We start from the raw sequence: 12,245 nt of genomic DNA, 5'->3' as shown, positions 1-12,245 counted from the left end.
CCTGTACCTTTTGCCCCAACCGCCTTCTAACTCTACTCTCTGCATAGGTCAGTAAAGGACAGTAAAACTTTGACAGGTTAGCAAGACACAAGGGTGTTGCCTGTTAGATCGAGACAATATGGTTCACTTGTCTTATTTTTCTTTCTACAAAAAAGGTCGCAAACCATTCCCCACAGAAGTGAAGTAGGAAATCCAGGACTCAGCTAAAAGTCTTCTTTTCACATCTGGCGTCGTTCTTGTCCTGACAAACATCAAATTCATATTGCAAACACAGATAATGCTGAGAGGGAAATGAAAGGTCAACCATCCAAAGTCCTGCTAGTTAGCATAGTCCTGCGTGGACTGTAAAGTGGCTAAGGCAGTCTGAAAGGCTTGTTCTCTTGGCCCTTTGTGTTGGCCCTGGTTGTATGTCAGCGTATTTCAGTCAGCTGGGATCTAGGAGTCTAAGTGAGCTTCAGAACAAGCCTGTCCCTAACTAGAGATGGGAGTGGGGAAAAACGGATTTCAGAAACCACGGATCTGTGCTTTTCCTGGTGACTTAGATCTCTTCTGGAGTCATCGACAGTTACAGACATGGTTTCCTGCGAATTCCTGAGCTGAGTGGATTACGTACAGAATTTGCCAGATGCTAAATGTTTGTCAGAAATGCACCAGTCCAACCGAGGTGCTGCTGTTTTGTATTTTGGGCCATGGATTTTTGTTAAAGACTTTCTCATGTCTCCCAACAATGATGAGCTTTGATTTCTCTGTACACAGCAGCCCTCCTAAAGGTGACACTGGAAGAGCTGCCATTTGAGCTACCTAGATCATTTAGTCTTATTTACATGTATTCTCCTGTCTTTCTGCAGCTCTGCCACGTTGCATCTCTGGCTACCAAAGCGAGCATCGTGGCATAGCAAGGTTTTTGTAGCAGTAGTGCAGCTATCTTTGGAAGCGAAGGCTGGCTTGAAATATGTAGTTTCAAGAATATATAGGTTAATGTGAAGGTTTTGGAGAACTCAAACAGAAAAAAATCATAAATCATTACATGTATATACCTCGTATATACAGACATGAAAAGTGGGGAAAAAGTTTCTCTGAGTTGTACTCATTGGTAAAACTATTAGTTGCATAGTTGGCTTCTCTTTCCCTTTCCTTACCCAAACCCCACGCTGCCAAGAGGTTTCAGTGAGGAAAATATTTTCTCTGATGTGCACTAACCTCCATTCAATGAGGACACATCAGGGAAGGGGAGGAGGAAGGCAGTTGCCTTGAATCTTTTTCCTTTTATTTCCCCCCCTTCTTTAACAACTACAACTCAAAACAACAGATTATGGCTCTTTTTTAATTTATGGCATATATTCCTAGTTTGACTGTGAATCCACTACTATTGATCTAGCTCTACAGTACTTAGAAATTCAGGCTGTGCCTGTGAAATTGCTTCTGGTGCTTTTAATATGCAAACAGATGTCCAAGTGCAATATGCCCACAGAGCAGGACATTTCTGGCCACGGCGACTGTGTTGCCTGCCTGCACAAGGAGTCTGATGAAGTTCTTCTGTCAGTGTAGGTCTGACCACACATGGGCATTTTTTTTTTCCCCTTGAAAAAGAATACAGATGTAGTGGCCTTCTTTTCTCTATTTGCACATAATACGAAGACAATATTATCTAGGTCAGCCAAACTGTAATGTAGATCTGGCATGGGAGCATAGAAAAAAAAAAAGAGACTTAAAAAAAAATATTGCTAAGATAAACGTTAACGACTAAATATGTTTTGATTGCGTTTAAAATCTGATTATTGTAAACAGCTGACTGCTACTGTAACTTTATAGCTCTAGCCAGATAAGCCAGGTAAGTACAAAAAATGTAGGCAATTTGTTGCCTAAGAAAGGTGTGAAGGTTGCATGATATGGATTTATTTATTTATTCATTTTTAAAGTCATTAAGAAGTCCAAAGCTCACTCTTGATTCTGTAAGCCATGAAAAATATCCATACAGCTTCTTGCACCACTTTATCTATTTGTTTTCAGGTAGCTTTCACTCTTAATCACTCAAATCCCTTGTGTAAATCAAAGACAACAAAGCAGTGCTGTGATTGCCAGTGGATTTGAATCCTGCTATGTTACTCTTTTACTGCTGGATTTGGTTAAAACTAAAAACTGCTTAAAAAGGAACAGCAATATAGAGTTTCATTTGATTATTGTAAATCTAAACCCTACAACTCTGGACAATTTTATTATGCTTGGCTAAATTGTCTGTATTATACATACCTGTGATTAAATGACTACTCCACAGTTTCCAGACTTCTTCAAATTGTGTAAAAGATTTGGATGTCAATGTAAAAAATGAGATTGCTGCTGAAGCTTTATGCCTTGTAGGAAGATCATCTTGGTAGATTTGTAGTTCTCAGTGTTTATCTGTGCTTTAAATGCTCACACCTAGATGAAGGAAGGTGATTTCACAGTCTTTCGGAAGTGGGGATAAAGCCCAGGGGACCTGAAAGGATGCACCAGTTGTTGCTTTAATGCTCTGCTTTGGATGCACCAGACACCTGTGATTGCCTATGTTGTAGGAAATACACGATAATACTCATGAGTAGAATGAAAGCCAGCGGTTCTCACTTCGGGTTTAATGGTTCAATCACATCTCCTTTCTTATGGAGAAAAGGGGAATTGTTCATACCACCTAGAGAACTTTAAAGCTACCCTTAGGCTTATGTGTCGGATCTCTAGGGAATGCTTTAAATAACACAGGCTTCAGCCTCTTCAAAGGAGACCTGGCACTAAGCAGTATCTGGCTGTTCTTTTTGTATGTAATAGGGTGTCTGTGGGCAGGATCTATTGCTCTAGTATACATAGCCCCTTTATTTTTCTGTGTCTTTAGCTCATTTTGCTGTAAGCACCCCTGGAATTTCTTTTTTTTTTTTCTTTTTTTTTTTTTTTTTCCTATTGCTTATTTTTATCAGATTCAGGCAATCCATACTAAAGTGTCTAGGATATATAAAATATAAAATTATGCCTACCTGATATGCAAAACCTGTATCACAGCTTTACTGCACTCCTTAACTTAGTATAACATCACTAACCACATGTGGGTCCTCTCACACCTCAACCATTCTGTGATTCTTTCACTTGTATGCAATTGCTTGTGTGCCAAAGACTGCAGGAATAACTGTCAGTACTTGCGGAAGTCATTTTTTTGCTGTAGCAAAGGTAGCCTTATGGTCCATTTGGCCTTTTAAAGGAAATTTTCTGTAGTTTAATATGGTCCATGACAGAGAAGCCAAATGCATTCAAACTCATATTCAGATAATATTGTGTGAACTACAGCTATAACAACCTGACTATAGCCATTATGAAATATGACTGGGTTTGGATAATGATGAATTGGCTCAAAAATCAGTACTGGTGTTTGACAAGGGTGTATATATACAACCTTCTTTGCAACCTCTTTCTTATTAGGAGTGAACAAAGATACCACTATAAAGAGATTTCAGATCAGAATTTACTTGCAAGTCATATTTTTGTAATGGAGTTGTAAAACTGACTTTTAACAGCTTGCACATTTTACTTGGGACTTAGTACTGGATGGAAGCCACCTTCTAAACGTTTCCTAGAAAGAAGAAAATTTGTGTATTTGTGTATTTCTTCACACGTCAAATGGTGGAAGGTGATAGTCTTCTCCCATTTTCCTTTCTTCTGAAGTTCAAGAAGCTGAAGTAAAATGGCACATTCCACATAGTTACTCCCTCCTAAGCATGCAGACAGACTCCAATTTGCCAATTCCTTTAGTTTTATACCTTTGCATTACTTCTAGAGGGACTAAATGTCATTCTGCTGTGACTGATTTTACCTTGAAGTGCTACTGATCAAATTTCAAACTCGCCATGCCTCCTGTGTATATAAACAGAAGTAGGAACATATCTATATTTCTGTGGGTCAAGGCTTCTCCTTTCTGTTTTCTCTCTGTTCAAGTTGCTTTTGAGAACTTTCAGTCATATTGTTACTTGTACAGAGGAATGTAAGTGGTATGTTCCCAAAGCATCTGAGATGCTCCTTTCCTTTGCCTGAGATACAGGAGATATAACAAGTTGTTCTTGTGTGCTCTGGTAAATCTTGAGCAAAGTTGATCATCAGAGAGCCTGTAAAAATGTCACCAAACCCAGGAGACACTCAAACCTGTAGTGGAGCAGTCCTGGAGTTTATCTGTTGGGGTTGTACCTGCAAATGGAGCAAATTGTCTGCTTGATTATATTCAGATGACCTCCTGGTTTCTACTTGTGTTAGTGTAATCAGAAGATGCATTACTTTTATTTGCATCTTAAGAATTGCTCTGCAGTTGCAATGTCTGTTTACTCTCAGCAATAGCTCTAGGGACTGGCGCTTACTTATTTTCCTTTTTCACTTGCCAAACTACAGATTTGGGGTGGTGGGGAGTGAGGGAGGAGAGGAGGAGGTTTGACTGATGTGAGGCAAAAGTCATTCGACACTAAATAAGTTTTCTTCACTTTTTCCGTACCAAACCATCATGAGGTGGGGTCTAAAGAGACGTAAATTCCGAGTTAGCAAACCATTTTCAGCTTTTGAAATTGGGCATACTTGAAAATGTATTTTCTAAACGACATCTCTCAGGGCATTGAGAGTACCTAAACAATCTGCTCTCTTCTTCTTTTCCCTCCCTACCCTCTGTTTTTGTATGTGAAGGCCTTCTAAATAAATTTTCCGTAGTTTAAGAACTCCAATGCAGGCAACCCGGGACATTGTGTATCCTAGATTATGATAATCTATGACAGTGCCTAACATTTACCAAGGGGGGGGGGGGGGGAGGAACATATTTGCTGTTCAGTTGTACAGTGTCCACTTGTACATGCATTATTTGTTGAAGCCAAAATATTTAATCATTTCAGTATGGGCAAAAGTTTTCCTGCTTGGACAGCAGCTACATTTTCCCTCCTGCACCAAAGCTATCAAAGCTTGTTTTGTGACTGTCTCTGTTCTTGCAGCTGGGATAAAAGTAACTTGAAAAGGCTAGACTGAAAATTGCAGACAAACATATGCTAATAGCAGATAGCTGTGCTAACAGGGACAAGAAGGAGGTGGCAGCTTTGGCTGGAGAGTAGCTGTGATTCTTAATGTTAAGTGTTAACACAGCTCAGAGAGCTGCTATCTTGTCCGAAATGCCAGCTGACTGGGTGTGAAGGGCAGCCATGTGCTACCCATCCCAGCAGCTTCTTCCCCTTGGATCTGGGCCCTCTTGCCACATCCAGACCTTGGCAGACCTTGAAGTAACTGTACATACTTAATGGGGAACTGAGCTCATGAACTGAAGGTGGAGTAATGCAATGAGATAATGGCCCAGTGACAATGGAAACATACTTCAGTGCATCTCATATGAGATCAGTTGCTTTGTGAGAAAAAATAGAAATCCAAGTGAGTTTATAGCACAGAAAAGAACTGGAGAACTTGATATTACCATTTTGTGCAGTTTTGATGGGCAGTGGAAGAAGTCAAGGCATCTTTTCAGGATGATAGATCACGGATTGTGTCTATAGGGTGCTTTGGAATATCTTTTGGGACTTTCAGGAAATTCATCTACAGAGCATGACAGAAAAGTATGAAGTTACTTCAGTCAGATTACAGAACATTGTGATCTGTTATAGTCTGCCTCACATATTTTTTGGAAGGGGTGGCTTACTTGCCTGCTGTCAAACTGCCCGTTTTAGGGTTATTTCTTAAGTGCTATTTTCTTTTGACAAATGACTGCCTTGGTGAGAACTCCCTCTGCATCCTTTTCTGTTGAGAGCCTGGAGGCTATGGAAAGACCGCATGCAGCTCTGCACACACCTTCAGATTCCAGCAGAAAGGTCTAGTTTCTGTACCTTCATTCACTTCCAGTGCTCCTCCTTTTATCTTCCATAATAGCTTGTGTGTTGAAAGTGCTTTTTTAATTAAATTGTTTGCATCTCGTATATGCTCAATATATTCACTTTGAGGGCATTTTTATTGCAGTAGAAGGGTGGTGATATGTAAGTCTCAAGAATAATTAAAACTTGTGTTAACTTGTGTATGTTTTTAACAGTGATTGAACTTTGTGTTGAGTCTTTGCTAGGTACAAGATCAGATCTTAATCAAATAGGAAGGAAAGAAGGGGCAAATGAAGGAAGGAAGGGTTGGTTGTAGGCACCTATATAAGTTATTACCAGTTTAAGGTAAACCTCACCTGTCATGTTAAAAGAATGCATATATATATATATATATATTTATATTTGTATAATGAATATATGAACCCCCATATATATGTGAACCCTCTAATTTTAGATATTTAGCTCAAGCTAGTTTTTGTATTCAGACTTATCAAGGGAGAGATGGAAAGTGAGATATTCTGAATCATCTTTTGGTGGCACCTTCAGCTCTCTGTGTGTGGATGTAGCCTTACAAGGTTAGACCACCTTGGTTTACAGTTGGGAAAAAAAGCAGAGCAAGTTGATAAGGCTTTAATAGCAGCATTATATGGCAGAGAAAAGATTTATATAACTAGGGACTTTCAGGAGAGAATGTGGTAAACCATACTTCTCTTTTACGTCAGGGAGCTGGAAATACACATCCAAATCAGCAAGATGTACAATGTTGATCTGAAGTTTTGACTTTGTGTGTTAAATTATCAGGTTCTTGTATTGCTGTATTTTATATAGTCTAGTCTTGGAAAGGCAGGGGAGGCTGTGTTCAGAGTCGCTTCCTACGGGGAAGATGGGGAATGAAATAGGGACCAAATTCAAAATCAATTAGTCTTGTTACATTAAATTTTTGGAAAAGTGTTAATTTGTCTTTCTTCACTGAAAATACAATGTTACATTGGCTTATAGATGGTCTGACTTTGCCAGGAATAGCAGGTGAATTAACATGAATCACACACTTTTTGCCAAGGATTCTGTGACGTCTTGTTCATACCTAAGTCAAGCTGGGACGTGTAACAGTGTTTTGAAATGGATAGTAGTTCTGACGATGTCCCAAACGTTAAACCAAGTTCAGGAACTACACTGAAGGTTAAATGCTAGCTCAGCCTGGAGGAGTGTGTTGAGCATCTGGAAGAGATCCATTTGGGTTAAACTGGTAAATCAAGTAAGAGCTTATCTGATTAAAGCCCCTATTTAAATGTCAGAGCATCTGCACTACTTCTTACTAGCTGAAGCAAATTTTTAATATTTCATAAAATTGTCAATTTATTAGGCCGGCCTTTGCAAAAAAAAAAATAATAAAATAAAATAAAAATAATAATAACAAAAAGAATCCTTACGTAGTCATTTTCCAAGTGTGAACAAAGGGAGAAAATCCCAGAGGGACAGACACATTTTTGTTTCAGGCTTCCAGGATTTCCCAAGAATGACTGTAAACTGTTTCCTACAGGTTGTGTCAAATGCTGCTGGTCAGGGGGTTGCCATCACTGGGAACAACACTTTCAACAACTGGAACTGGCCTAATGCTGTGATCTTTGCTGCTACAGTAATCACTACAATCGGTAAGCATTTGCTACATCAACTGTCCTAACTGTAGTTTTCCTTATGATCCACTGTGCTTGTACTCTTCCATTTCTGTGTCAGGCTAATAATAATAAGCTTGCTATGGCTGGAGTTGTGTAGAATACACAGGTTTGTAGAGGAAAAATATTTTAGGACACTTTGCTCATGGGTGTATATAAGAACGTGTCGTTCTAATAAGTAACTGAGTCAAGGTGCTGATGGGGATAATTGAGGTCATTCCAGTTCTCTTCATTCATTCATGCACTTAAATTAACAAATCATAAAGTTCCCTAACCGAAAGCATTACCAGACATTTCATTAAACTAATATTTAAAGCACGTGCATATAAGGTTTTTGTATAACTGTCCTGTTGCTCACATTCATCCTCTTCAGCTACTGAATTAGCAGTGTTCTTGGCTTACAGAACAATCTAGGCTATTTTTAATCTCTTAAAGAATATAAGGAACAAGAAGTGTGGTCTTATAAATCTCGTTACTGATTTGTGCTTATAAAACCCTTTGCATTGACATACAGAAGGTACATTGCCATCTTTTAGGGAGTAATCTTTGCTACAAGGTATTGGTACACCCTGGTTACACCTACAACATAAAAAAAAAAAAAAAAAAAAAAAAAAAAAAAAAAAAAAAAAAAAAAAAAGCAGAATATATATGACAAAATAACCAGAGAAGACTGGAGGTACATGTAAGTGGAAGCCTTACTGTTAGGTCATACCAGCACTGCATTTTCTCTATTTTGAAACTCACAATACCCATCTTATAATCTAGTTTGTGACACAAAGAAGTCAGGAACCTAAATAAGAAAAATCTGTTCAGAGAGGGTTCTCATTTTGAGTTTGTAATGTCGTTTTGGGTTCTGTGACCAGCAAGGAATGAAATTCAATTGAAATATCTTGCAGTGTCATAACTCACCTTCCACTTAACTCTCAAACCCCTTACCCTGGGAAGGTAACAGGTCAGAAAGTAAATATGCATTAATGGATCTTCATGTGAAAGCTAACTTCAGGGTAAATTTTGAGATTTCATTTCATAAAATTGATTCAAACTCAAGCTTTTAACATTACTGCTTAAGGCTGGGGAATCTTATTAGAGGTTTTGAGATGAGTATTAGCTCATATTTATCTCATCTTGTCAAGGAAAAAGATGCACGCTATCCAGGGAACGCTTAAAATGTAGTCCTCCTCTCAGCCTGCAGTAATGGAATACACATTTTCTGAAAGTCAGCACTGGGAAGGCATCCAGATTCAGAAGATCAGCTGGAGTAGGCTAATGTTCTCATAGACAGTGAAATAAGGAGCATCTGATACAGCAGTAAGGCCATGCAATGTTGTTCTATGTATAGGTAGAATTGCCTTGAATTCTGTACAAACAAAGACAGACTGTGCATATGCTTATCTCTTTTAGGTTACGGAATGTTTCACCAAAGACGCCCTCTGGGCGTCTCTTTTGCATATTTATGGGCTCTTTGGAGTTCTCTCTGTTTGACATGGATCAGTGCTCTGGGGAAGTTCTTTGGAGGACGTGCAAAGAGGCTAGGCCAGTTTTCTGACAAAAAGAGAGTAAGCCTGGTAAGGTTTGTTTATCGTCCTGCTGTGTATTTTTGATGCATAAAGTATAAGCTTAATTCATCTGCTAATTGTAGTAATTAAACAAACACTTGTATAAATATGAATTTCCCAAAATGGTTGTTGCATAGAAATAACCGGGAGGTATTTTGGGTATGTTAATTCTTCCAGAAGTTTTAAGAAAATGAGGTCTTGCAGAAGCATTTGGTAATACATACTGTAATTTCTTTGAAGACATATATCTCCATACATGAAAAACCTATAAGATCAATATAGGTGAGGCTCTAATTTCAGAAACATTCCTTATAAGCTCCTCTGTCATGGAAATAAGCTGTCCTGCCTTGCTCCTACCTGCTTGTGTGCTAGCATAAGCACTTTCAACTGATTCGCTGCATAAGAGTAAAATACTGTTTTATTCTCAGTTACTGTTTTTTTGTTTGTTTGTTTGGTGTTGGACAAGTTTTGTCTCAGTTCTAACTGCACAGAGGTGGGATCAAATGCAGGACGGAGTGTATGGAGGATGGTGGGACTAGTTTGTGCCCTAGTTTCAGAAACAGCACTGACTTCTTTGGTTCAACACCCAAGAAGGTACAGAAAATGATGGTGAAATGTGTGTGTTTGCAGCTTGGTGAAGCAGGGTTTGTGCAGAGGTTAGATGAGTGCCAAAAGAGGTAGGAAGCATAAATAAGAGAAAAGCAACAAGCAGTCCTGACCCTCTATGCACAAATGAACCGTTGTAAGAAATAGTTGTGTTCACTTCAGTCAGTGACTATCAGTTACAGCTGATAAACTGTTAGTACAAAACTCCGAAATGACTGATACTCTCCAATGATACTCTATGCCATGGAAGGAAAAGAAAATCATCTTTTTTTCCCTGACTTTTTTTTTTTTTTTTTTTTTTTTTTTTTTTTTTTTTTTTTTTTCCAGAGGAAAGCACAAATTACATGCACAGCTATTTTCATCGTTTGGGGTGTCTTAGTCCATCTAGTTATTCCTCCTTTTGTCTTTATGGTGACTGAAGGATGGGATTACATTGAAGGTCTCTATTTCTCATTCATCACTATCACCACCATAGGGTTTGGAGATTTTGTTGCTGGTAAGTAATTATATTTTATGTATTATTTTGCTACATGCACAATGTGTGGCAATTCTGTTTCTAAATTCTAATTCTAAAAACTATTTTCTAAGCTTTTTAAAAACATTTTTCTGAATATAAGGTTTAATAAAATCTGAGTACTGCTCCAATGGACTGCATCTGGCTCTTCTATCTTAGTTTAGATACCTAAGACCTTTACTGGACTTAGTCTGGAGCTGAATTCTGGCGTTGGTCATCCTTCCAGCTGCCCCAGGTCCCTATTTCAGGCATGGAGCTTTCCTATCCACCATGACAGTTTAGCATCTTTAAAGGAGATCACATAACTTAAGCAGAGTGCATCAGCGCTGTGTGATACTCTCTGTGCAGCTGTCTAGAACTTGTCAACAGGAAATGCTGACCATACTGGTGTCTACCTCATAAATCCTGTCTTTCTCTAAAATCTGCTATGTTATTTGGGGCTTTGGAGATGGTCCTTGGTAAGTGGAATTCTGAGGCTGATCCTTATCTCAAAGAAAGTACCTATATCTATACTTTAAGGGCTGGGAGAATAGAATGCTTATATATTTTTTTTCAAAAAGAAGAAACTACTTTTATAGCTTACAAGGAGCACGTGCTGCCATTTTATGTTGTAGCCCAGTGGTCAGACTATACAGAATGGAGTACCTCTCAGGGTAATAACTTAAGATTTCTCATCTGAGAGTCCTCTTTCAGTAATGTTCTTGTTTTTAATTCTTTCTAGGCGTAAATCCAGATGCAAACTATCATGCCCTTTACAGATACTTTGTGGAGTTATGGATCTATCTGGGACTAGCTTGGCTTTCACTCTTTGTCAACTGGAAGGTCAGTATGTTTGTGGAAGTTCACAAAGCAATCAAGAAACGGAGGAAAAAAAGAAAAGAGTCATTTGACAACCATCCTAGGTCTAAAAAACCCCTTCAAATGGGTACCTCAAAGGATGTGAACATTTTCAGCTTCCTTTCAAAGAAGGAAGAGACCTACAATGATCTTATTAAACAAATTGGGAAGAAGGCCCTGAAGACAAACAATGACAAGATAATCAAAGTAGAAAATACCAAACAAAATATGCAGAATGCCAGTAAAGATGCTCAGGTGACTTACACAAAGACAGAGTCATTTGAGTATGATGAGTCTTCCCTGGACATTCAAAATGGTCATGTACTCAGGCACCTCCATGATAAACGTATTGGAGACAGCCCTCTAGAAGGAACCATGTTTGTAAACCAGCTAGACAGGATAAGTGAAGAAGAAGGTGAAGTATGGGATTCCAGAGACTATCGACCCTTAATATTTGAGAATGCCAATATAACGTTTGTAAATGAGGATGATGATGAAGAGGAAGATATCTCAGATGATGAAGAAACTTCAAAATCATCCATGGATGATAATCTTGTAGAGGAACCTGAAACTGAAAAAAAACTGGTAAAATTCCCATCCTCTGATGAATCTACCTTTACCAACAACGAGCTAGAACTTTCTGTGCCTTATGAACAACTGATGAATGAATATAATACAGTAAGCAATGTGAAGGCTGCAACGTGAAGCATGCTTGACTGTGGTTTTCTGAAAATGGTCAGTGCATATTGAACAAATTAATAGAGCAAGGAGAAAAGCATGTTTTTGCAACTTCTCCTATTTCTTTGAAAACAAAAGCAAGACCCAAACTAATGACCTCCAGTGTCTTTTTCCTATCCTAAGTTGGTTTCTGAGCCCATCAGCTTTGCTTATCTGAAGAGACTTGTAAAATAACAGTTGAATCAGGAGTCCTGCTCCGTCTTGGGATTTTATGGTTCTTGAACAAAGTAGACAAGAAAAAGACTAGTTAATACACTGGACCTGCTCTGCATTTATGCATTTCATTGAGGAATTAGTTTGGGAGTGTAACTATACTGTTGCAAAGAGACTGGTTTGGGCATCAAATGTGTTCGGTTACTCCACTAGCCTTTCTGAAAACCTGGATTTGAATCCTGCTTTGATCAAAAATGAAAGCAAGGGTTGCTTGTTTGTTTTTTTTTTGATTGTTTTACTACCCATTGTTAAGTTTGTACCACAA

At 38.5% G+C, this 12,245-nt stretch overlaps 1 protein-coding gene across 1 annotated transcript; it reads left to right on the top strand.

Annotated features, from left to right (window-relative positions):
* The first annotated feature begins 7,359 nt into the window (after window positions 1-7,359).
* KCNK5 (potassium two pore domain channel subfamily K member 5) lies at window positions 7,360-11,994 on the top strand. Its single transcript, XM_032183814.1, is given in 5 exon segments — window positions 7,360-7,501; window positions 8,923-8,974; window positions 8,976-9,081; window positions 10,006-10,174; window positions 10,914-11,994. Coding segments are annotated over 5 exon segments (1,290 nt in total). The 3' UTR covers window positions 11,735-11,994.
* Window positions 11,995-12,245: the final 251 nt, after the last annotated feature.

Source organism: Aythya fuligula, chromosome 3 (genome assembly GCF_009819795.1).
Source record: "Aythya fuligula isolate bAytFul2 chromosome 3, bAytFul2.pri, whole genome shotgun sequence".
Classification (NCBI taxonomy): Eukaryota; Metazoa; Chordata; class Aves; order Anseriformes; family Anatidae; genus Aythya; species Aythya fuligula.
This window is presented reverse-complemented; position numbering and strand designations above follow the sequence as displayed.